Source organism: Emydura macquarii, unplaced genomic scaffold, assembly GCF_026122565.2.
Source record: "Emydura macquarii macquarii isolate MOO-44397 ecotype Brisbane River unplaced genomic scaffold, CSIRO-AGI_Emac_v2 contig_1483, whole genome shotgun sequence".
NCBI classification, from domain to species: domain Eukaryota; kingdom Metazoa; phylum Chordata; order Testudines; family Chelidae; genus Emydura; species Emydura macquarii.
The window spans coordinates 26,061,482-26,083,635 of NW_027131620.1; the positions used below are offsets into that span (position 1 = coordinate 26,061,482).

At 54.8% G+C, this 22,154-nt stretch overlaps 1 protein-coding gene across 3 annotated transcripts in view; it reads right to left on the reverse strand.

Moving 5' to 3' along the window:
* Positions 1 to 2,561: 2,561 nt before the first annotated feature.
* The window catches only part of MTCL2 (microtubule crosslinking factor 2), an 84,672-nt gene continuing 65,079 nt past the window's right edge, over positions 2,562 to 22,154 (reverse strand). For 2 of the 3 annotated variants that reach the window (XM_067554515.1, XM_067554513.1), the window contains 5 exons: positions 20,354 to 20,605; positions 19,372 to 19,443; positions 18,498 to 18,568; positions 8,070 to 9,513; positions 2,562 to 7,160 (listed from right to left, as the gene is read on the reverse strand). In XM_067554515.1, the coding sequence (XP_067410616.1) occupies positions 7,011 to 7,160; positions 8,070 to 9,513; positions 18,498 to 18,568; positions 19,372 to 19,443; positions 20,354 to 20,605 (1,989 nt within the window). In that variant the 3' untranslated portion in view covers positions 2,562 to 7,010. The remainder of the gene's footprint in view (positions 7,161 to 8,069; positions 9,514 to 18,497; positions 18,569 to 19,371; positions 19,444 to 20,353; positions 20,606 to 22,154) is intronic. The other variant, XM_067554514.1, reaches the window with a different exon arrangement.

A 22,154-nucleotide genomic window follows, 5' to 3' on the forward strand; every position in this document is an offset into this window, starting at 1 on the left:
AGCTTTCTTCTCACCCCCACATGCCATAGGGAGAAAAGCTAACCCACTGAGATGCATGGGAATGAAATGAATTCAGTACCTCCTTGTACACAGACCCTTCCCTGAAAGAGATGTTGGGAAATAGGACATGGCCGACTTAACCAAACGTGCGGCTGGGAGTTTAAGCAGCCAAATTGGCTCATCTTTAATTTCAAGTATGCTATTTTCAGAATGGCCGGTGCCCCAGGCTGAGATTCTGCTTTTCCAAAGGCCAAGCAGGGAGATGACAGAGTCAAGTTAAAAGGCTGCGTATTACACACACCATGTCTCAGGGCTGCTCTCTCTGCTACCTCCCTGCATCCTTCAACTGACTTTGCTGAGGAAAAGCCCAGCTTCTTTGCACGCTTGTTGGGGATGAGCTATCAGGTGGCCAAGGTGTCCAGTGCCATCCCCCCCAGCCCCAGGGCTGCTGGGTCACATACAGGAGAAATGCCCAGCGCTGCTATTTACAGAACAGGACAGACTTTACAAATCTCACAAATCATTAAAAAGGCATTTGTAAAAATGAGAAACCACATTCCAAAACGTAGATTCTTTAAAAAAAAACAAAACCCAGGTACCAGTGAAAATGCTAAAAATCACTCCCAAGGAAGTATTTACAGTGGGAGTTAGTGACCAGATCAATACCACTGCCCCAGCCCCAGCCCCTGCTCACGGGACAGAGCCCCCTGCCTGACTAACGCATGCAAGAACTAGCAAGGGACGCACCAACCACCAGGCTCTAATAGCTTCTTGTCTGCTGGTAGGCTGAACAGTCAGTTAGTTGCCTGCTCTGTGTCCTGCCTTCCCAGGTGAGGACATGCCCAGTCACTCTGCCTCTGTGAGTGGAAGGAGACCGGAATGTCCCAGGAACCGCTGCACTTGTCAGGCAGAGTAAGGTGACTTGTGCAGAACCCCGGGCCACAGCACTCCCATTGCATACCAGAGGAGCACACAGCACCACGCAGAGCACAGCATTCGGCTGCTGACCGAGAACATGCCTATGCCCTGGCTGGTCCTAGCTTACATCCTGCCTGGGTGCAGAGCACAGCCTCCCAGAAGGGGCAGCAGCTGCATTTGCAAGGCCCCCGTTAGCTGACTGTGCAGAGCAGTACACATGAACAGCACGCGTCCCTCCAGGCCATGCAGCACAGTCCTTTCTCCTTATTCCCAGGCCTGGATTCATCCCCAGCTTTGAAGCTATTACACATTTGGGGGGGATGGGTGTACATGTTCTGGCTGGAATCCTTTCCACGGGTTTGGCTGGCATCTCACAACTATTCCATGCTATTCTGCAAGCCCAGGTGCTCTCTGCACTATGTGGAAAATGTTTTTACTCCCTTCCACAGCCGTGCAAGGAGCAGCAGGCAGGTAATTGGACTTCATTAGCACCTAATGCAAGGGGCATTTATTTTTAGCTGCAGAGATCTGCTGGGATTGGGCAGCATGGCTTCTTAACAAAGCACTGCTGCCTTCCTGGCTCCAAGCTGATGAACACTGGCTCTTCATTGACAGAGGGGTGGGATCTTTGCACCTCTGCCCCTCCACCAAATGGGGCTCCATTTCCAGCCCACCAGGAATTCTGCTCCTTGGCAGGATTGAGGGGCCAGCACCTCCTGCCCTGCAAGCCCATAATCCAATTGGTATTTTTAACTCCTCTTCTACCCTCCCAATTTAGCTAATTTCATTATTTTAAAAAATTCCTTCAGCTCTAAAGTTCATGCGGGATTAAATCCCCCTGCCTTGTGCTGCGTGTGGGCCTGCAGCGCATCTGAACCAACAGGAAAGGACATTTGCAAGACACACTTTCAATGAGCAAATAACTAAGACAGCTCCAGGAGGAGAAGCTGGGGTGGCTCATCTGAGTCTGGGAAACAGAGTAATTGGTTCAGCAGGTGCTATTACACACAGGGCCAGGGCTCCCCAGACCCCCATCCCACACACTGGCTCTGCTCGGGCACAACAGCGCTTAGGGGGAGCTCTAGGGCCCGTGTTGTGCACTTTTAAATACTGAAGCAAAAGGTTTTTAAAATGTCACATGTGGCTCCCCTGGGGGGGCGCGGCTGGGAGGAGGGGGTTGAAAAAATTATTTCCCTGTTGCAGGGCTGGATTAATTAAAGCGCCCCACTCTGCGCGCACGCACACACACACTCTCTCTCTCTCTCCCCTTGCAATATTTTCAGAGACCCTGGTGAAGGAAAGTCAATCAAAATGAACCAGGACAGCCATGATAAAATGGGCAAGAAATGGATTTTACAGGGAGCACAGGGCTGCAGTGGAGGCTGACAGTGATGCACAGTGGGGAGAACCCTGCAAAAGCCTGGGGACCAGCGTAGAGAAACAGCTGGAATACAAGTCTGATGAGGTTGGCTTTTCTCACACCAGTTCTAGCACAGCTGGGCTTGGGGAGGGCTTTTCCCCCACAGCAGTTGCCATTGCCATTCAGAACCAGCAAGTGCTGAAGACAGCAGAATGGCACACTCCTGTGGACATTAACTGGGGTTCCTCCATCTGGCAGAGCCAGGACTGCATTTGGGGACAAGACTAGCCTGCTCCATGGGGGGGAGGAGTTACTCTGAGGCAGGCTGCACACCCCAGTTCAGGTGTCAGTGAAGCCCCTTGGGGGGATTCTAACAGCCTGTGTAACTGCCGGGAAAGCCTCTGAGCTGAGCCCCCAGCGTGGACTTGCGGCCGTGTAACGAACAGCCCTGTCGTTCTGGGACAAAGCAGCCAGGCAGTTTGTCTCGGCTGTACACATCCTCACGCCCTGAATGTGGGAAGTGGTTTCTGAGCACTAAACACCTGGATCAAGCTGAGCCTGACCTTCGCTGTGGCAGGTCCCCTGTACCAGAGCACCCAAGGGAGCCCTGTCCTGTCTCACACAGAGCATTCCCTGCCCTGGGGCACCCTAGACACCTGTTGCAACTTTCCAGACTGCAGCCTGAGACATGAGTTAGGGCAAATCTACAGAATTAAGTCAACCTTAGGCTTTGCCTACACTCCTAATTTCTTTGATATCACTTACATCACTCAGAGGTGCAAATGATCCACACCCCTGAGCGACGTAAGCACCAGCGTAGACAGCGTTATGTGGGAAAGAGAGCTTCTCCCGCCGCCACAGCTACCATCGCTCGTAGAGGCAGGGGTTATTAAGCTAATGGGAAAGCTCTCTCCTGGTGGCTCATTGTCTCCCACAGAAACACTATAGAGGCACAACTGCCCCGGTGCAGCTGCTGTAGTGAAGACATAGCCAGAGTTACAGCAACGTGCAGCCACTGTAGTAATTAAATAGCTTTTGCATAGCCATGCTATGTTGCTTGTGTGGGTGGTGCGGGTCCTCCCCAGGACCGCTTGCACCAATTTAACTGTGGGCGTGGGGCATTGTGGGACAACTTCTGAAAGGCAGCAACAGGCGATGGAAGAAAGGCAGCATCTATAGTGACACCGCATCGACCTAACTACTTTGACCCAAGGGCTACGCCTCTCGTGGAGCTGGAGTTACAAAGTCGGAGTAGTGGGCACGTTACAGCGGTGGGAGCTGTACATTTTAGTGTAGATGCTTACAGAGTTAGTTCCATGTCAGCTGCCTTACGCTGACCTCACTCTGTGGTATAGACCAGGGCTTGGAGGGCTGGGGAAGGATTTCACAGCAGGTTTAAATGCAGCATGACGAGGCGGGTTATGGACCTTCAATCACTTTGCCTCACTCAATGGCAGTGCAGCAGCCTCCTGAGTTGACTGGGAGAGGAAAAGGCTTGAAGTGTTTCTCTAGAGGTGCTGGGATGTGTAATAGACTCTAAGGCCAGAGGGGACTGTTGTGACCGTCTCGTCTGGCCTCCTGCCCAACACGGGCCACAGATCTTCCCTGAATTAATTCCTCTTAGAACAAGAGTTTTGGTTTTTTTTAAATCCAAATTTGGTTTAAAAATGGCCGGCAATAGCAAATCCACCCCCACCCCGTAAACCATTACAGTGACTAATCTCCCTCACTTCTAGTCCCTCATTTCTAGTCTGAATGTTCACACGCACATAAACACTCTCACTCTCTCTCTCTCTCACACACACACACACACACCTGGCAGCAGCAAACAAGGGGATGGCTGCTGGCTGAGTAGAGCTGCCCTGCAGTGCCACCCTGCCACCACACGTGGAGCAGACACCCACAGCACAGCCTGAGGAAGGAAGCTGAGAAGGGTGCAATAAATGCTGTGGGTGAAGGGGGCACAGGGAACATGCTCCGAGCACCAGCCCTTCCCTTTGTGGAGTCACTCAAACCTGGGCAAAGTGGGAGGCAAATGCTAGGGGGGATGCAGCTTTATTCAGAGGGATGGGCAGAGAGCCGCTCTGCAGCTCTCTGCTCTGCAAGCCCAAGCTGCCCTAGCCTTTAGTACAACAGGGGAGCCAAGACCATCAGAGCCCTTGCTCAGCTCCAGCTGGAACAAGGCAGGCTGGGAACTGCAGGTGTAGCCAAGCCTATAGCAGCTGCTAAGCTGCTCTGGCTTTGCCAGTGAGGTGGGGCCTGTGCTGCCAGAGTGTGCTGCCCAGCTGAGTCTAGCACAATTCCCTTCTGCTCGATCTTCTCTCCTGCCCAGAACCTACTGCAGGATCCTGGAAAGCAGCAGCCTCCTTGCCTTTGATGCCACGTGAGCCTGGGCCTGGCCCAGTGAACTGCTCCAGCCCCAAAGAGGCTCAGGGATATTTAATTAGAGCTCATTAACAAGGTTTGGTCTGAGTGAGCTCCAGGCCAGCTTGATGCCACATAAGCCACCTGGAGTGGGAGCTCAGAGGCTGATTCTGCACCTTTAATACAAAGTCTAAATCTCCCCCCACTGCACAGGGCCCAAGGAAAGGCAAAGAGCTTAGCGGTGTCAGGGATCCGCTGGCGTCTGGTTCCTCTGGTACAAGCGCCCTAAGTCCTGGAACGTATAGTGCTGGGCAACCAGAGCAAGGTGGGTGTTAACCTGAGGGTGAAAATCACACTGGGACAAAGTCAGCCTTGACTCCCTACACGAGGGGTTACCCTGGCCCATCTCTACTGGCCTACATATCTGTACCACTCTCGTCCCTGTAGTGTCTAACCCGTGCTCAGGCACAAAGGCCTAGGTCGAGAGAGCAGTGTGTGCGAGAAGAAAACCCCGGCCTGCAGGAGGACACGAGCAAATGCAGCTACCTTTACATAGTAAGGGGGCAGAAAGGGTGAGGAAGTGAGTGCAGGAGTCCTCGGTGGGCCAGCGTGAGCTGCTGGGCAGAAGCGAAGGTCCTAGAGCTCTTTGGCCTCTGAGTCAGAGCCAGGCTCCTGGTAACTTTTGAGGAACGTCTTGAATTCCAGCCATGGCCCTGCAGCCCTCTGCCTCCGCCAGCACACACATGGAACACGCACCTCAGGCTGGGACACCGACCCCATGAGATTCCTCACGCCTGCCACGACCACAGCAAGCTCCAGGGTAACAGGCCAAACCCACAAATAAATGACCCTGTGGGGACCTCTATTAATTACATCACAAACCATGGACAGATACCTCGGAGGGAGAACCAGAAGCCCCAAACTACCCTGCATGTGCAAACCTGGGACCTGCCAGCCACGGGTGGGATGCAGAACCCAGGGAAATGCTGCCACCTTGGCTCATCTTGACTTGAGCAGCTGCCAGACTAACTTTAACTAGAGCCAGCCAGCGGTGGAGCACAGGGGCAAGGGCAGGGCCCCAAAAGGGGTGCCTGGCTCCTCTGGGCCCCAGGCTTTCAGCCTCTCTGCCAGTGCTCCAGCAGGGAAGGGAGAAGAGAACAAACAGTCAGTGTCTGCTCCTTGCCCAGAGATCCACCTGGCATGTGGAGGAAGGAATAGGGACACAGTCTGCACCCCCCGCCCCATTGGATTTGCTCCTGTTCCTATCTGCCTTTGGCTGTGCTTCTTGAGGCCAGGATCCCCCTAGGAGTGCCAGAGACAAAGGCAGCAGATGCAGTCCCTCAGCCGGCGCTCCAGCTCAGACAGCTTGCTGCAACCTCCCGCCGTGGCCAGCCTGGTGCCGGAGATGAGGAATTACACATTGGTTGGGTGAGGAGAAGGGACAGAAGGTGCCCTGTGCCTGCCGCAGGATCCTGCCTTCTCTGCATCCTCCCAGCACCGAAGCAGGCATGTGCCGCAATCCACGCTGGGCTGGGTTTGCACAGAAGGCCCAGGGCGTGGGGGAGGGGAGGCCGTGTCCCACTCTGTGGCAGTGCCATTCTAAGAATGGGCTATGCGGCACTGCCATGGGAGACAAGATGGCTAAGAGCCGCGTGTGCACATCAGTCCGGCCCTGTCTGGGACGCGCAGTAACAGTGGGACAGAGGCATGTCCTCTGCAAATGGACCCAGCTGCTCTCCGCCGATAATCCTGTTCCAGGTCACCTGGCAGCAGCAGTGACAGCACAACCCTGGGAAGTCCCAGGCTCTGCTGTCGGGTGGTAGTTCCCCCTGTTCCCACACCCCAAGGCATGCGGGGCCCATCTTTTCATTCTTCCCCTCACCCTCCACACGGTCCGTGTCTCTGAGGCAGTGGTTCTCAGGGCGCAGGTCTCTGAGGAGCCTGAAGAGCTATGCATCCCCACCCCAGGCTCTGGGGACACCTTCCTCGCTCCTGGAATCATCCTCCCCTTGGCAGGAGCAGTGAGGCTTGCAGGCTCCTTCCTGGGGGTCAGGAGACACCTGCCCCAGAGTAGCTTCCCCTCCGTCCCTGGAACTGAGTCCAGGCACAGCGCTGGAAGCCTGTGTTCCCGACTAGCCTGCAGCATCTGCTTCTTAAGCATCCCCACTGGCTGGGGAACAGTTAGGAGACAGATGTGCATGCGCCTGTGTCTCTGCGAGAGTGAGGGGCCCACTGGGACCCCAGCGCAGCTCTCTCGGGGCTGGTGGGTCCCGCAGGCCGCGGAGGAGCTGGTGGAGTCAGGAAGCGTGCTCTTTCGTCAGGGCTGCAGAAAGCAGACATGGCATAGCCCAGTCCCCGCGGCCCTCACTCACTCACTCAGAGGCCCTGCCTTCTCCTCCGCCCGGCTAGGGTCAGAGGGATGCAGCTTGCACTTGGAAGGGGAGTGCCGGATAGCTGAGCGGGACGGCCGAGCGAAGCAGGAGGTGAGGGATGGGGAGCTGCAGTCACATGCTGTGTCCTGCAAAGAGAAACAGGAGGGGGGTTTAAGAGGTGTGAAGGGCTCAGGGGAGTTGCAGCTGTGGCTACTCTGGTACCCACTCGAGGGCAGATCTCCTCCTTGGGCTAGGAGAGGGCTACTGCTCTTACTAGCCACGTTGCAGCAACACCCAGCTGGGACCAGGGCCCCCTTCTGCTGGCACTGAGGGAGCTCAGAGGAAGAGTGCATGCCCCAGAGTCAATACTAGCGCATGAAGCCCTCACCCTGCAGCTCTGATGTGAATGCAGGCTGAGGTCCTCGGGCCGCAAGTGTCTTGACCCAGCCCCCTGTGGGGAGCAATCTCTGCATGGGAGAAGACAAGGGCTGAGCCAGGGCGCCCCTCCAGGCTGGAGCACAAGCTGGGGCTGCTGCTGCCTAAGTGTATCTGGCTCTCAGATGAAGACAGTGCTACAGCCAAATCACCAGCTGCTGCAGGACAAGAGATCTGCTCCTCTTGCCCCTCCAATTCTGCCCGATAGAGAGAGGCTGCAGCACATGTCAGGCTGGGGAGGAAACTATCTCCGCTGCTGGGTGCAGAAGCTAAACAGACACTTACTTTATAATTGTTAGGGTAAAAACAAAGCTGCCTGGGGATGCTGGGAAGGCCAGAAGTATAACTGGTTCAAAAAAAACCCTAGATAAGTCCATGGAGGATAGGTCCATCAGTGGCTATTAGCCAAGATGGTCAGAGGTTCAACTCCATGCTCCAGGTTTTCCTAAATCTCTGACTGCCAGAAGCTGGGACTGGACAGTACAGGATGGATAACTTGATAACCTGCCCTCTTCCGTTCATCCCTCTGAAGCATCTGGCACCAGCCACTGGAGGAAGACAGGAGACTGGGCTGGTTGGACCACTGGTCTGGCCCAATATGGCCATTCTTTTGTTCTTACCTCATTGGCTACTGCAGTGATCATGTCCAGATCCTTTGGGGCCCCTTCTTTGCTCCCCTGACTTGGGGCAGACACCTTGGGCTCCTCACTGCTGCTTTGCTTCAGGATTTTCTTGTTTAAGATCCGGGAGACGTTTTCAGACTGATGACATGCGGCTGGGTGGGAGTGATCCTGCTTTTTGATGCCATCATCTCCCGTCGATTCTTTCTTCTCTGTGGCAGACGTGGGGCTCTGAGCCCTCCCGCACACATTCCGGAAGAACTCTTGCACTATGCCATACTTAGGGGCTTCTGGCTTGGCTTTGCTCTCTGGACACCCTGGTTTCCATATGGATTCTGTGCTCCCAGAATGCTCCACGACGTTGAACAAGCTGGACAGGCCATCATTGATGTTACTGAGGACGGGGCTGTCTCTGGTGGTGGTTGACCTAGCCCAGGCTGACCCATTTTGCTTACTCTGATGAAGATTCCACAGGCTTCTGTCCTTCGAATTGTCGAGCTTAGAGGAAGACCTTCTCTGGAGTTTTGGGGAGCCATACTTAGGAGAACAACAGGGCCGCTCGATCCTGGAGTGGACTTTGTCCAGAGACGAAGAGATCTGTTTGCCACGCACAGACATCAGGGAGGAGCTGCGCGGTGACCAGCTCTTGCTGTGGATGCTGCCCCGGGGAATGTCTGTCTGCAGGCCGACGCTCACTGTCTGAATGGTCTGGGTCCCAACACTCATCAGCCCTGTGGTCTGACTGGAGGTGCTCTTCACCTTTCTCTCCAGCGAGCTGGAGCGGATGGCCTGCCGGACGCAGTTGGTGATCTCTTTCATGTCGTCACTCATGTTGCCGGAAATCTCAAAATCGTGCAGGGAGGATGGGAACCCAGGGACAGGGGGCACGGCCCTGTCGGCGCCGCTGCTGTCCAGCAGCTCGCGGTGCTGCTTGGAGAAGTTGCACAGCCACCTGCTGTACATGTTCTCAGAGCTGGCGGATTCTTCCAGCTCTTTCGGCTTCGCCATTGTGAACAGGAAGCCGGGCTCAGTCATGATCTTTCCCTCTTTGTTGTGGATTAGTGGTGCCTCCAACCTTCGCACCACTGGAGGGCTGTAATAGATGCGGATCCCAGTCTTGTCTGGTGCCGTGTAGCTCCTCTGCATTTGCTTCTGGGCTGGATCCTGCCCAGAGAGGTTGTTTGCCCGGGAATAGTCCCATGAAGAAATGCCCAGTTTGTCCTTCGCCAGGCTCTCAGTGGCAGGTTGCTCTATATTCACATATGTACAGTTTTTGGGGTTGGCTCCTGCAGGGTCTGTTACGCCATTAGGCAGCAGCTGGGTGGCTGGAGACCCTTTCTTGCCTCGGGCACGGTCAGTGATCACAGGGCTGGTCTTGCCTGGAAGGTAGGGAGAACAGTCGAGCAAGCTTTCAAACTCGGACATTGAGGAAACGGACTTCGTCCTAAATGGAGAGAAGAGGGGAGTGGTCAAAGCACACGTTGGAAAGGGGGCTAAAGACCCTTTATTTACCTGCCCGTAATGATGGCTCTGAGACACTGTGGCCAGCATAGATCCCACTGTTAAGTACACACACGCCCCATGCAGGAGACCAGGATGTTTGTGAATAGCCATGTCTGTTGGGGCTCACTTGCTCCCCGCTCCTGCTCCGATACGAGGGCCCGAAGCACACAGCAGCTGCAACCCACCCTTGTGATCCAATGTTGCTGAGGACTCTGAAAAGTGTGTGTGGTGGGTGGGTCGGGGGATCTACACTAACACCACCTCCAAGAACCACAGTTACTGCAGGGCAAGCGACCATTCTTTCTTCTTCTAGTGCGTCAGTGTGGCTCCCGCTGGAGGTGACTGGTAATGACCTCCCTGGACGCTAGACCATCCCTGATCATCCCAGCCTGTTCTTAAAATCTCCAGTGATAAGGATTTCACAACTTCCCTGCAGACTGACATATCTGAAGACTGTCATTCTTTTTCAAAACTAATCATGGCCAATTTTATATATTTTTATTTATTTATTTATTTATCGTTTTTATTGCTCTCTTCTAGACTTTCTTCCATTTGTCCACATCATTCTTAAAGTGCGTTGCCCAAACCTGTATGCAGTACTCCAGCTGGGGCCTCACCAGGGAGGCAACGGGAGATGCCGCCAATGAGAAGTGTGTCCCCTAAGCTCGCCCCCCCCCCCAGAATTTGGCGCCGATAGCTTGGGATCGTGGAGCCAGGAGGCTTGTGACAATTACCTCCTGGGACTCACATAGCTCCTGTTAATACATCCCAGAATGATATTAGCCTTTTTTGCAATTGCATCACATTGTTGGCTGATATTCAACTTGTGATCCACTATAATCCCAGATCCATTTCTGCAGTATTACTGCCTAGCCAGTGATCACATTTTGTGATCTCATTTTGTATTTGTGCAACCGCATCCACCAGGCTACCCTGTCAAAGAAACCTGGCTTGTCCAAACTTGTGATCTGCCCTGGCTGTCATGTCAAGGACTGAACAAGGGGTTCAGCCTTGCCGATCTCAGAGCAGGCGGGAGATGGCGCCTGTACCATGGAGGAGTGGCGGCGTATGAAGGGAGAGGCTCACCAGAGATCTGGCAGTGGGTGGAAATGCAGTGTGATCCATTTAGAGATTTCCTGTGGCAAGATGGCATGGCCTACTGATGGGCTGGGGATGACTACAGAGAGGCATGGCCCCTGAAGGGCATGGTCCTGCTAAGGTAACAGAAGAGCTCTGGATGCAGCCCAGGTATATGGGTTCTCTTCCCCCAGAGTCGAGTGGGGCCTTGGGAAGGAGACAGACAAAGCAACTTAAGTTTGGGTGGAATTGCAAGGCTGCCTTGGGGCTGAACGTGGGGTATGGATTGAGCACCAGTAGGTCTGTAAGGCAGCCTGGTTACGAGGGCTTGGGACCTGGATCCACAAGGGGACTTCAGCGTGGAGACACTGAGCATTGCAATGCCTCGCTTTTCGGCCTCTCGCAAATCACTGCAATCAATCCAAAACTGGAGCCAGGCCCCCAGCCTCCCTGCACAAAGCATGGAGAGCGGGATTCACAGAAACCAGTGCCCTGTCACCTAAGCCCGCCAAAGGGAGATGCCACCAATGAGAGCAGTGTGTCCTAAGCCCACCCCTCAAAGAATGTGGTGCCGACTGCTTGCGATCATGGAGTCAGGCAGGTAAGCCCCAGCCTTATAAAAGGCAGCCAGCTGCGAACCAGCTGAGCAGCGAACAGAGGGGCGGCTAACAGAAGGAGAAGGAGGGAGTTTGCCTGGGAGTTCGCCGCGGAGAGAGCCCACTGCAGGTTTTCGCCTTACAGGCATTGCTGAGCAGGAAATTGAGCATCTGAGGAGGCTCTCAGAGCAGAGAGATGGAGATGGAGCGATCCGTTGTTGTCACCTGCACTGGGTGTGCTATGTTTGTCTTCCTCCCACAGGATAGAGATGACTTCATCTGTACCAAGTGCAGGCTGGTTTCCTTATTAGAAGAGAAGGTTAAAGGACTAGAGGCCCAAATGTCAACCCTGCGGTGCATTACAGAAAACAATGTCTTTCTCCATCAGGCACAGGCAGAGCGTAAGGAAGATTCAGAGAACGCCCGGCAGGCGAAAATGAAGAACGGGGAAGGAAATTGGCAGCATGTGACCTCCCGAAGAAAGAGAACCCATGTGCCCACCATGCAGATAGAAGTAAGGAATCGTTTTCATCCTCTCTGCACAAGTACTACAGCAGAGAACGATTTGGAGGACCCTTCGGAGGAAATGGATCATCAGGAGACCCGTTTGATCAGAAGGCAAGAGATGCATTCTCCTAGGGATGGGGGTTCCACGACCACCATTCCAAAGAGGAAGAGAAGGGTGATGGTGGTCGGGGACTCCCTCCTAAGGGGGACGGAGTCATCCATCTGCCGTCCGGACCGGGAAAATAGAGAAGTGTGCTGCTTGCCTGGAGCTCGGATCAGGGATGTGACGGAGAGACTGCCAAAACTTATCAAGTCCTCAGACCGCTACCCCTTCCTGCTCCTCCATGTGGGTACCAATGACACTGCCAAGTACGATCTTGAGCGGATCACTGCAGACTATGTGGCTCTGGGAAAAGAGATTAAGGAGTTTGAAGCGCAAGTGGTGTTCTCGTCCATCCTCCCTGTTCAGGGAAAAGGCCCAGGTAGGGACAGTCGCATTGGGGAAGTAAATGCGTGGTTACGCAGGTGGTGTCGAAGGGAGGGCTTTGGATTCTTCGATCATGGAATGCTGTTCCAGGAAATAGGATTACTAGGAAGGGACGGGATTCATCTAACGAAGACAGGGAAGAGTATCTTCGCAGACAGGCTGGCTAACCTAGTGAGGAGGGCTTTAAACTAGTTTCGACGGGGGACGGGGACCTAAGCCCGAAGGCTAGTGGGGAAGAGGGACACCGCAAGAAAGCAGAAGGAGGAGGGTGCAGCAGGGGAGGCCTCCCGATTCATACTGTGAAAGTAGGCCACTCGGCTACTTATCTCAAGTGCCTGTACACAAATGCAAGAAACCTGGGAAACAAGCAGGAAGAACTGGAAGTCCTGGCACAGTCAAGAAACTACGACATGATTGGAATAACTGAGACTTGGTGGAATAACTCTCACGACTGGAGCGCTGTCATGGATGGGTATAAACTGTTCAGGAAGGACAGGCAGTGGCGAAAGGGGGAGGAGTTGCACTGTATGTAAGAGAGCACTATGACTGCTCTGAGCTCCAGTATGAAACTGGAGATAAGTCAGTTGAGTGTCTCTAGGTTAAGCTTAGAAGCAAGAACAATAAGCGTGACGTCCTGGTGGGTGTCTGTTACAGACCACCAGACCAGGAGGATGAGGTGGATGAGGCTTTCTTTGCTCAACTAGGGAAAGTTTCCAGTTCACAGGACCTGATTCTCATGGGAGACTTCAATCACCCTGACATCTGCTGGGAGAGCAATACAGCAGAGCACAAACAATCCAGGAAGTTTTTGGAGAGTGTTGCAGACAATTTCCTGGTGCAAGTGCTGGAGCAACCAACTAGGGGCCATGCTTTTCTTGACCTGCTGCTCACAAACAGGGAAGATTTGGTAGGGGAAGTAGAAGTGGGTGGCAACCTAGGCAGCAGTGACCATGAGATGGTCGAGTTTAGGATCCTGACGAAAGGAAGGAAGGAGAGCAGCAGGATACGGACCATGGACTTCAGAAAAGCGGACTTTGACTCCCTCAGGGAACTGATGGGCAGGATTCCCTGGGAGGCTAATATGAGGGGGAAAGGAACCCAAGAGAGCTGGCTGTTTTTTAAAGAGACCTTATTGAGGGCACAAGAGCAAACCATCCCGATGTGCGGAAAGAATAGCAAATATGGTAGGCGTCCAGCTTGGCTTAACAAAGATGTCCTTGGCGAACTTAAACGCAAAAAAGAAGCTTACAAGAAGTGGAAGCTTGGTCAGATGACTAGGGAGGATTATATAAACACTGCTCGAACGTGCAGGAATGAAATCAGGAAGGCCAAAGCACAATTGGAGTTGCAGCTAGCGAGGGACGTGAAGGGGAACAAGAAGGGTTTCTACAGGCATGTTGCCAACAAGAGGAAGATTCGGGAAAGTGTGGGCCCCTTAGAGAATGACGGGGGCGACCTAGTGACGGAGGATGTGGAGAAAGCTGAGGTACTCAATGCCTTTTTTGCCTCTGTCTTCACAGACAAGATCAGCTCCCAGACTGCTGTACTGGGTGGCACAGAATGGGAAGGAGGCAAACATCCCACAGTGCTGAAGGAACGGGTCCAAGACTATTTAGAAGGATTGGACATACACAAGTCCATGGGGCCGGATGCAATGCACCCGAGGGTGCTGAGGGAGTTGGCTGAGGTGATTTCAGAGCCGTTGGCTATTATCTTTGAAAGCTCGTGGCAACAGGGGGAGGTCCCTGAGGACTGGAAAAAAGCAAATATAGTGCCCATCTTCAAAAAAGGGAGGAAAGAGGATCCAGGGAACTACAGACCCGTCAGCCTCACCTCAATCCCTGGAAAAATCATGGAGCAGGTCCTTAAGGAATCCATTTTAAGGCACTTGGAGGAGAGGAAGGTGATCAGGAACAGTCAACACGGATTCACCAAGGGAAAGTCATGCCTGACCAACCTGATTGCTTTCTATGATGAGGTGACTGGCTCTGTGGATGTAGGGAAGGCGGTGGATGTGATATACCTTGACTTTAGCAAAGCTTTTGATACTGTCTCGCACAGTATTCTTATCAGCAAGTTAAAGAAGTATGGGTTGGATGAATGGACTATAAAATGGATAGAGAACTGGCTAGAGCATAGGGCTCAACGTGTAGTGATCAATGGCTCCATGTCTAGCTGGCAACCGGTCACAAGTGGAATTCCCCAGGGCTCAGTCCTGGGGCCGGTTTTGTTCAACATCTTTATTAATGATCTGGAGGATGGGGTAGATTGCACCCTCAGCAAGTTTGTGGACGACACTAAGCTGGGGGGAGTGGTAGATACCCTGGAGGGTAGGGATAGGATACAGAGTGACCTAAACAAACTGGAGGATTGGGCCAAAAGAAATCTAATGAGGTTCAACAAGGACAAGTGCAGAGTCCTCCACTTAGGAAGGAAGAATCCCATGCACAGCTATAGACTGGGGACCGACGAGCTGGGCAGCAGCTCTGCAGAAAAGGACCTGGGGGTAACGGTGGATAAAAAGCTGGATATGAGTCAGCAGTGTGCCCTGGTTGTCAAGAAGGCTAATGGCATATTGGGCTGCATTAGGAGGGGCATTGCCAGCAGGTCACGGGAAGTGATTATTCCCCTCTATTCGGCATTGGTGAGGCCGCATTTGGAATACTGTGTCCAGTTTTGGGCCCCCCACTACAAGAAGGATGTGGACAATTTGGAGAGAGTGCAGCGGAGGGCAACCAAAATGATTAAGGGGCTGGAGCACAGGACTTATGAGGAGAGGCTGAGGGAACTGGGCTTGTTTAGTCTGCAAAAGAGAAGAGTGAGGGGGGATTTGATAGCGGCTTTTAACTACCTGAAAGGGGGTTCCAGGGAGGATGGGGCTAGGCTGTTCTCGGTGGTGGCAGATGACAGAACAAGGAGCAACGGTCTCAAGTTGCAGGGCGGGAGGTCTAGGTTGGACATTAGGAAAAAGTTTTTTACTAGGAGGGTGGTGAAGCACTGGAATGGGTTACCTAGGGAGGTGGTGGAATCTCCATCCTTAGAGGTTTTTAAGCTGAGGCTTGACAAAGCCCTGGTTGGGATGATATAGCTGAGGTTAGTCCTGCTTTGAGCAGGGGGTTGGACTAGATGACCTCCTGAGGTCCCTTCCAACTCTAATATTCTATGATTCTATGAGGTACACACCTACCACACAACATGACGGCAGCGGGTGAGGTGCTCACCTGGCAGGTGGGAAACCCCGGTTCAATTCCCCATCCCCCCCCCACCTTTGCCTGGTGGGGGGAAGGGATTTGGACCAGGGTTTCCCATCTCTCAGGAGTGTGCCTTAACCACTGGCTACAGGTGATAAGGCGGGCCTTCTCCTCTGGCCATCTTGTGTGGAGTTAAGCGTGCTCTGGGTCCACCGATCAGATAGGGCCCTGCAGATGAGGTGGGCGTTGCCTGTCATCTTATACTGGCTTGAGGATTGCACTGGGGGTTAGGTGTGAGATAGACATCAAGACGCTGCCTGAGGGGAGGGGTGCACTGCTGCGGAGAAAGGCTGGTGCCCTCTGCCACACTGGCATAGTACTCGGGTTGCCTTGGATGGCAGGACGGCTCCATTGTCTTGACGGAGGTTGAGGAAGGTCTGAGGGTGGGGGTAAACCACAGGATGGCCTTGGCATCTTAATGGGCATAGAGTGCTGTCCGTCCACCCCCAGCCACCAACTGACAAGGCTCAGTCACGGCCTGTACTTCTCTCGGGGTACCCGATGGCCATAGACCCAGCTGCAGTGTCAGAGGTGTCCATCACCGCCTGTGCAACCATCTTGGCCACCAACTGGCCTTCCTTAATTACATCCCTGAGCATCTCCCTCTTGCTGGGCAGGACCTTTGAGAAGAAAGGGGTGACCCAGTCCCAGCTTAGGAACTCAGGTGTGGCCAGTACAGCCTGGCCATAGCCACACGCAGCTGAGGGAGAGCACGACTTTCTCCTGCAGAGGTTGAGCCATTTGGGGTCCTGGTCCTTAGGGACACTCTTACTCAACGGAGATTGTTCTTGTGCCATTGCTACGACCAGGAGGCCTGGGCTGGGGTGAGCAGAGAAGCACCTAAACCCTGTCAGAGGGGCCTAGCGACTTCGCAGAGAGTTACTGTGGCAGGCATCTGCCACAAGGCCTTAGCCAGCCTGATGGAAGACAATCCTGGCTGGACTAGAGGTTGACGTAGACCACAGAACAGAGCGCCCTTGGCTGGGAGATGGGGTGACAGTGCTCCGGTGACAGCGAGGAACAGCACATGCTCTCTAGAGGCAGGACTGGTATCTATGGCAGTGGGGACTGACCTGGTGCTGCCAGGTACTCCCTGGGACGCATCCTCCACAGTAGCACTGATGCTGAGGCAGTGCACCACCAGAGTCTGCCTCTGACATAGGCTGCTCATTATCAGCGGCTCTCGGTGCAGTGCAGGGTCTGGGGGTCTTATCGCCACAGATTATACAGGGTCTGTCCATATGGGAGGGCACTGAGCGCCACCAGGAGTCTTTGCCTTGCTGCTTGGAGTGCTTCCTCTCGGTGCCAGACTTCAGGGAAGGAGATGGAGCCTGCTTTGGTGCTGCTGGGAGCGTCAGTGGGGGTGCCGGTGTAGTGTCCACAGATTGCTCCAGAAGATGGGGCTTCAGCCATGTCTCACAACTTGGGAGTCCTAGCCCAGGACGAAAGGTGCTTCAAACACCTGCTCAGTACACGTGACTCTCCTAGATACCTGCTGTGCCCAGCTTTCAGGGGAATTAGTCCTTCACAGGCTGGACAGGGCTTCAAGCCCTGAGGTTTCGAGTCCACCATGTTAAGTATCTGTGTACGGGGGATGTACGATGGGGTCTGACTGCCAATATCAGCGCAGATGGGTCGATAGAGAGCACGGCAGTCATATGATGAAGAATCAGTGGCGATCTCATAGTTTGCAGAAGATTTTTGGGATGGTTCAGCCAATGTTAAGAACTAGCAGGTCAGACACCAGCTGGGTTCCAACTTTCCGCTGTGGGTGGTCAGAGGGAACTGAGGGAGGGTTGTGGCACCCTGCCCTCGAATGGGAGAATGTGCAGCCCAGGGGACAAATGCAGCCCTGACAGACAATGCTTATCAAGCAAACTCTGCTCTCCTGCAGTGGGACAAACCCCTGCTTCCCATCTCCAGCTGCCCAACGACGCTTGCTAGGCAGCAGAAAAAGAACGAGCATGACCCAGCACGAGTGACCCTGCTCCTGGCTGGGCCACACAAGCCTCTCTGCTGTCCTGGGCTAGGTTTGTACAGCTCAGCCCCCCTGTTCTCCCCACACAGCTGGCCCTCCATGCTCCACGTGGCCATGCTTCTGCCAGTCCCGGTTCCAGCTCTTTGAAATACTGTCTGGCTACCACCTTGGGGTTTGTCAGAATAATGGTTTTGGAGGCAAAGTCAAGCCCGTTGTTCACCTGAAAGGTACAGAGAGGCAGAGACCCCACAAGCTCAGCCCTTGGGCTCTGCTGTACACAGCTGCTCCCTGGCAGGTTCTGGGTACATGCGCCAGCTCACTGGGCTGGGTGAAGACACTCACTTCCCTGGGGACCTGACCCTGTGCTCGGCGAGGGCGTCACACACCAAAGAGGTGAGCTGTGGCAGCCTCCAGGTTCACCCAGTGCTGAGCATGAGGGCCTGGTCCGGACGAGGCCTAGGGGTGGTGAGGTCACATGGATAATAAGAAAAACACACTTGTGCCAGCCTGAGGAGAAGCACTGGCCCTCGGCACCAGACTGGTTCCCTCTCAGGACTCTGCCAGGGGCACCATGCCTGGAGCATCAGCCAAGTGTTTGTGTTAGATGGGGTTCCCTCACTGCAAAGGACTATGGGGCATCTCCCAGCCCCTGATCAGTAAGGGATGATTTCTGCTCACGTTCCTCTGTGGAGCAGGGGCCAAGTTCACCCCTCCAGGGCACCATTCTAGGGGCAGCAGCCTCCCGCCAAAGAGCCGGAAGGGGGAAGCAGGCCCCCAGCCACTCTGGAGACCTGGAGAGATGCAGGAGCCCTCTGGGACAGATGCAAAGACCATCAGACACTGAGGTGGTGAGCTGGGGGTCCCAGCAGCAGGAGACCTGTACACAGGTTTCTGAGCCTATCAGCTCATATTCACGGACCGGTCGTGGCCCCAGCACTCACCCCCCACCCCACCATCAGCCTCTTCCCACCCCCAGGAGGCGTGAGCAGCGCTGGGCTGCCCTGTACGAGGAGGGTGTGTCTGTCTCACCTTTTTAAACTGGTTCCCTTGAGGTCTGTTTCCGAAACGATCTCTTTGTCGGTGATCTTTTCGTTGAGGGTCTAGAACGACACAGGCGGCGGAGGTTACTGGCACGCGACCTGGTATTGGGAACGGGACATCAGAGCAGGGGGCCCCCAACCAAGGAGCTGCATTGGCCCCTTCCCAGGCGCGAGGGGGCTACGCCTCACCAATATCCGAGTGACCGTGCAACTCGCCTGGCAGCCCGGACTCCTGCGTTCCATGCCTAGCTCCACAATGGCCTCATTGCAGCCAGAACTTTTGAGCTTGAGTGCCAAAAGTTAGGAACCTAACCCCACCTTTAGGCCGCAGAAGAGAGCCAAAGCTCCCACGGGCACCTAACAGAGCTGCCAGAGCTGGGCAAACCTGAAACAAAAGCCATGTATTCAGGGGTCTAACTTTAGGCCCGTGTTTGAACATGGCTTTGATCTCAATGCCACAGGTACCTGCCTTGAAACAATGATCCCCTTTGAGATCTCGGGGTGCCAAGGGTTAGAGAACATCCAGACACAGTCAGGTTCTACTCCCCATTCAAGGGAGCAGATTGCTCAGGCTGAGTGCTCTGGGGCAGGGACTGGCGTGTGCATACGGTGCCTGGCATAGAGGAGCCCCGCCACGACTGTGTGCCAGGGTGCGACCACAACACGGGTTATGGGTGCCAGCATGCAGTGCTCCACCCCAGTCCAAGGCAAGGAGGCTAGGCTTCTCCCCTCAGGCGGGCTAGTGCTTTGGGCTGAAAGCCTCTAAAGCTGCTCTGTCTGCCCCAGGCTTCAGCCCCACATCCAGCTCACTCCCTGGGAAGCTGCTGTCCTGGCAGTCACGACACAGCTGCTCTTCTGCTCACCTCTTTCCAGTTGCCGCCCTGCTTCTCCATTTCTGAGTGTTTCACAGCCCACCGGTCGGCTCCCGTCTGCAGCTGGGGAATGGCACAGAGAACGAGCCAGTCACTTGACATGGGAATGGGGGACAGGCTGGATTATGGCAGCTCCTGGCCTGAAGGCAGGAGCTGCCCAAAGGGCCATTGCTGCAGGCAGCAATGGCTGCACTGTTCCTTGGGGGCTCAGCAGTGCGATCGCATTCACACGGCTTGGAGCACTCTTGCCTGGCAGCCAAGGGAACGTCCTGGACTCCCCAGGCTCGGGGCAGGGGCAGATTCAGCTGGATACACAGCACTGGGCTGCTCGCCAGAGCTGCTGGAAAATGGCTGGGCTGGGTAGCTTACGGGACTGTTACATGGGGAGTGGGAGATCTGTCAGGTGGGATGGCGAGCCAAAGGCAGAAGGGATCACAATAAACCAGCTAGCAGAGCACAGGGCCTGCGATCGCCCAGTTGCGCCAAAAGATGAGCCACTACCCACACAGAAGAGGACTTCTGGGAGCAGTTTGGGGGAAGCGTGAATGTGTCTTCCTGCGAGTGTGATCACATGAGTGTGCACTACGCAGGTATCATGTGAGCACATGCAAGAGTGTGCTGTAACCTTTGCATAGAAGTGTGCGTGGCAGTGGGTGTAGATGCATGCGCTCATGTGAACACCTGCTTGTACATTAACAGAAGCAGACAGCCCTGGTGAAAGTGCTTGGGAGGAACCATGCATTTGCACGTTCACACAAGCTCCCGAGAGCAGCAAGCACTTCTGTGAGCGTGAGCTCAGGTACCTGTGCACGCATACACACGGGAGCGCACACTCCTGGGAGCGGCTCTGTGAGTGTGAGCCCAGCTACATGATCACGTACGCACATGGGAGCATATGAGCTCACGTGCATGGACATGCACACACAGGGAACGCACGCTCCTGTGTGCAGCAAGTGCGCGGGTACGCCCCCACCTGGTTGATTTTGTTCTGCAGCTCCTTCACTTGCTGCTCTGCCTGCTGCTGCTCATCCTTGAACCTGTCCAGAAGCTCCAGCTTCTCCTGGTCCCAGTTCTTCTCGCTGATCTGGAGCTGCTTAGTGAGGTCCATGACCGCGCTGTAGGACTCGGCCAGGAGGTGCTGGTGTTCCTCCCTCTCCCTCTTCAGAGCCATTTTCCAGTCCAGCAGGGCTCGCTCCGGAACCCCTTTCCCAACCTTAGACTCCAGCTGCAGGGAATTGAGGGGAGATGAGATCAGATCACAGGCACACCAACCTCCATGTGATTATTACAGCCTGCCAACCACCAGCCCTTGCTAACACTGGGCTGGCTGGGGGTGAGTGGAGGCAAGTTATCGCTGAACAAGCTTTCCAGAGCCTAACCCTGCACACATACCCTGGAGCTGCTTTGCCTACAAGGGAACAATAGGGCAGTGGGACAGCTGCAGCCATGGTCATGCAGAAGGGAAGCACAAAGCTGAACCTGCAAGCTCAGCCTTTAGCAACCTGTGCCTGGGTGGCTCTTGGGCAGGAGGGCTGCCTGGGAGAGAGAACCCAGCTTAGAGGCGCTGGCACGAGTGGGGGGTGGGGTATTATAGATCTTTACAGCAGATTACTGGCTGGGACTCCACTGAAGTCGCTGGGAGATGGCAACTCTCATATTCAAAACAACCAACTAGATCCCAGCAGGGCAGTGACTGCACAGGGACAAACACCCCCCGGGCAAGACCCTCAGCCTAGAAGAGAAGCTCCAGCATTTCAGGCTGGGAGACTCTGTCCCAGGGTTAGTCATCCCCTATTCTTCGGGAAAGGTGCCAGGAGATCGTTAGCTTGTATCTGGCCCGGCATCTACCCACACTACGCACCCTGTGGCAATATCTGAGCCACTTTCTGGACACACACCAGGAATGGGCAGAAAAAACCCGGGATTAGCATTTCTGAGGCCATCACCTCTCCCAGGGCTGCATGAGGAATGGGCCCAGACCCTGGCATGGGGGTTTCAAGGCATAACCTTCTGGCCCCTGAGCAGGACTGGGATCCCACGATACCACTGCGCTTGGTGCCTGTACAAGAGAGTAGGAGGCGCTAGCGATGACAGCAGTGCTCCAGCGAACACGCGGCGAGGCCGACTAACGTCCCCTGCCGGGGAGAGGGAGAGTAAGGAAGAACACTTAGGGCTGGGTCTACGCTACAGAGTTTTGTCGACAAAACAGTGGAGGTGACACACGGACTTGCTTCTCCTGCCCACGTAACTGCCCTGCCGTGCCAACATCATAAAACCACCTCAACGAGAGTGCAGGGCTTACGTCGGTGTAGTTAGGGTGACGCAGAGTCAGTGTAGACACTGCGCTCCTCCTGTGGGCTGCTGGCGGCCACGCTTGTCAATGTCACAGCTCTAGCGCTTGACAAGCAAGCTGGGCAGCTAGAGCCGAGCTGCCCCCTGCTCCCCGTGGGAACTGGGAGGGGGGGGGGGTGGCGGGGCGGGGCGACGGCAGGCCACCAGGAGCCTGTGGGGCAGCCTGGCCCCCGTAGGGAGCTGCCAGCAGAGCCGAGACGGGGCTCCCAGTTCCCCACACTGCTCCTCTTAGGTCAGTGGAAGTGCTGCTGGTGAGGACGGATATCAGCGACCCATGGAGGGGAGCATGGACAGCAGCCAGCGCAGTAAGTTGGCCTAACATAGGTCAACTTATCTTTGTAGTGTAGACACGGCCCTAGTGCAGGTGGCTGCCCTCTCTCTAGCCAGCTCCACTGCCGCGCACCAGGGAGAGTCCTCCAGGC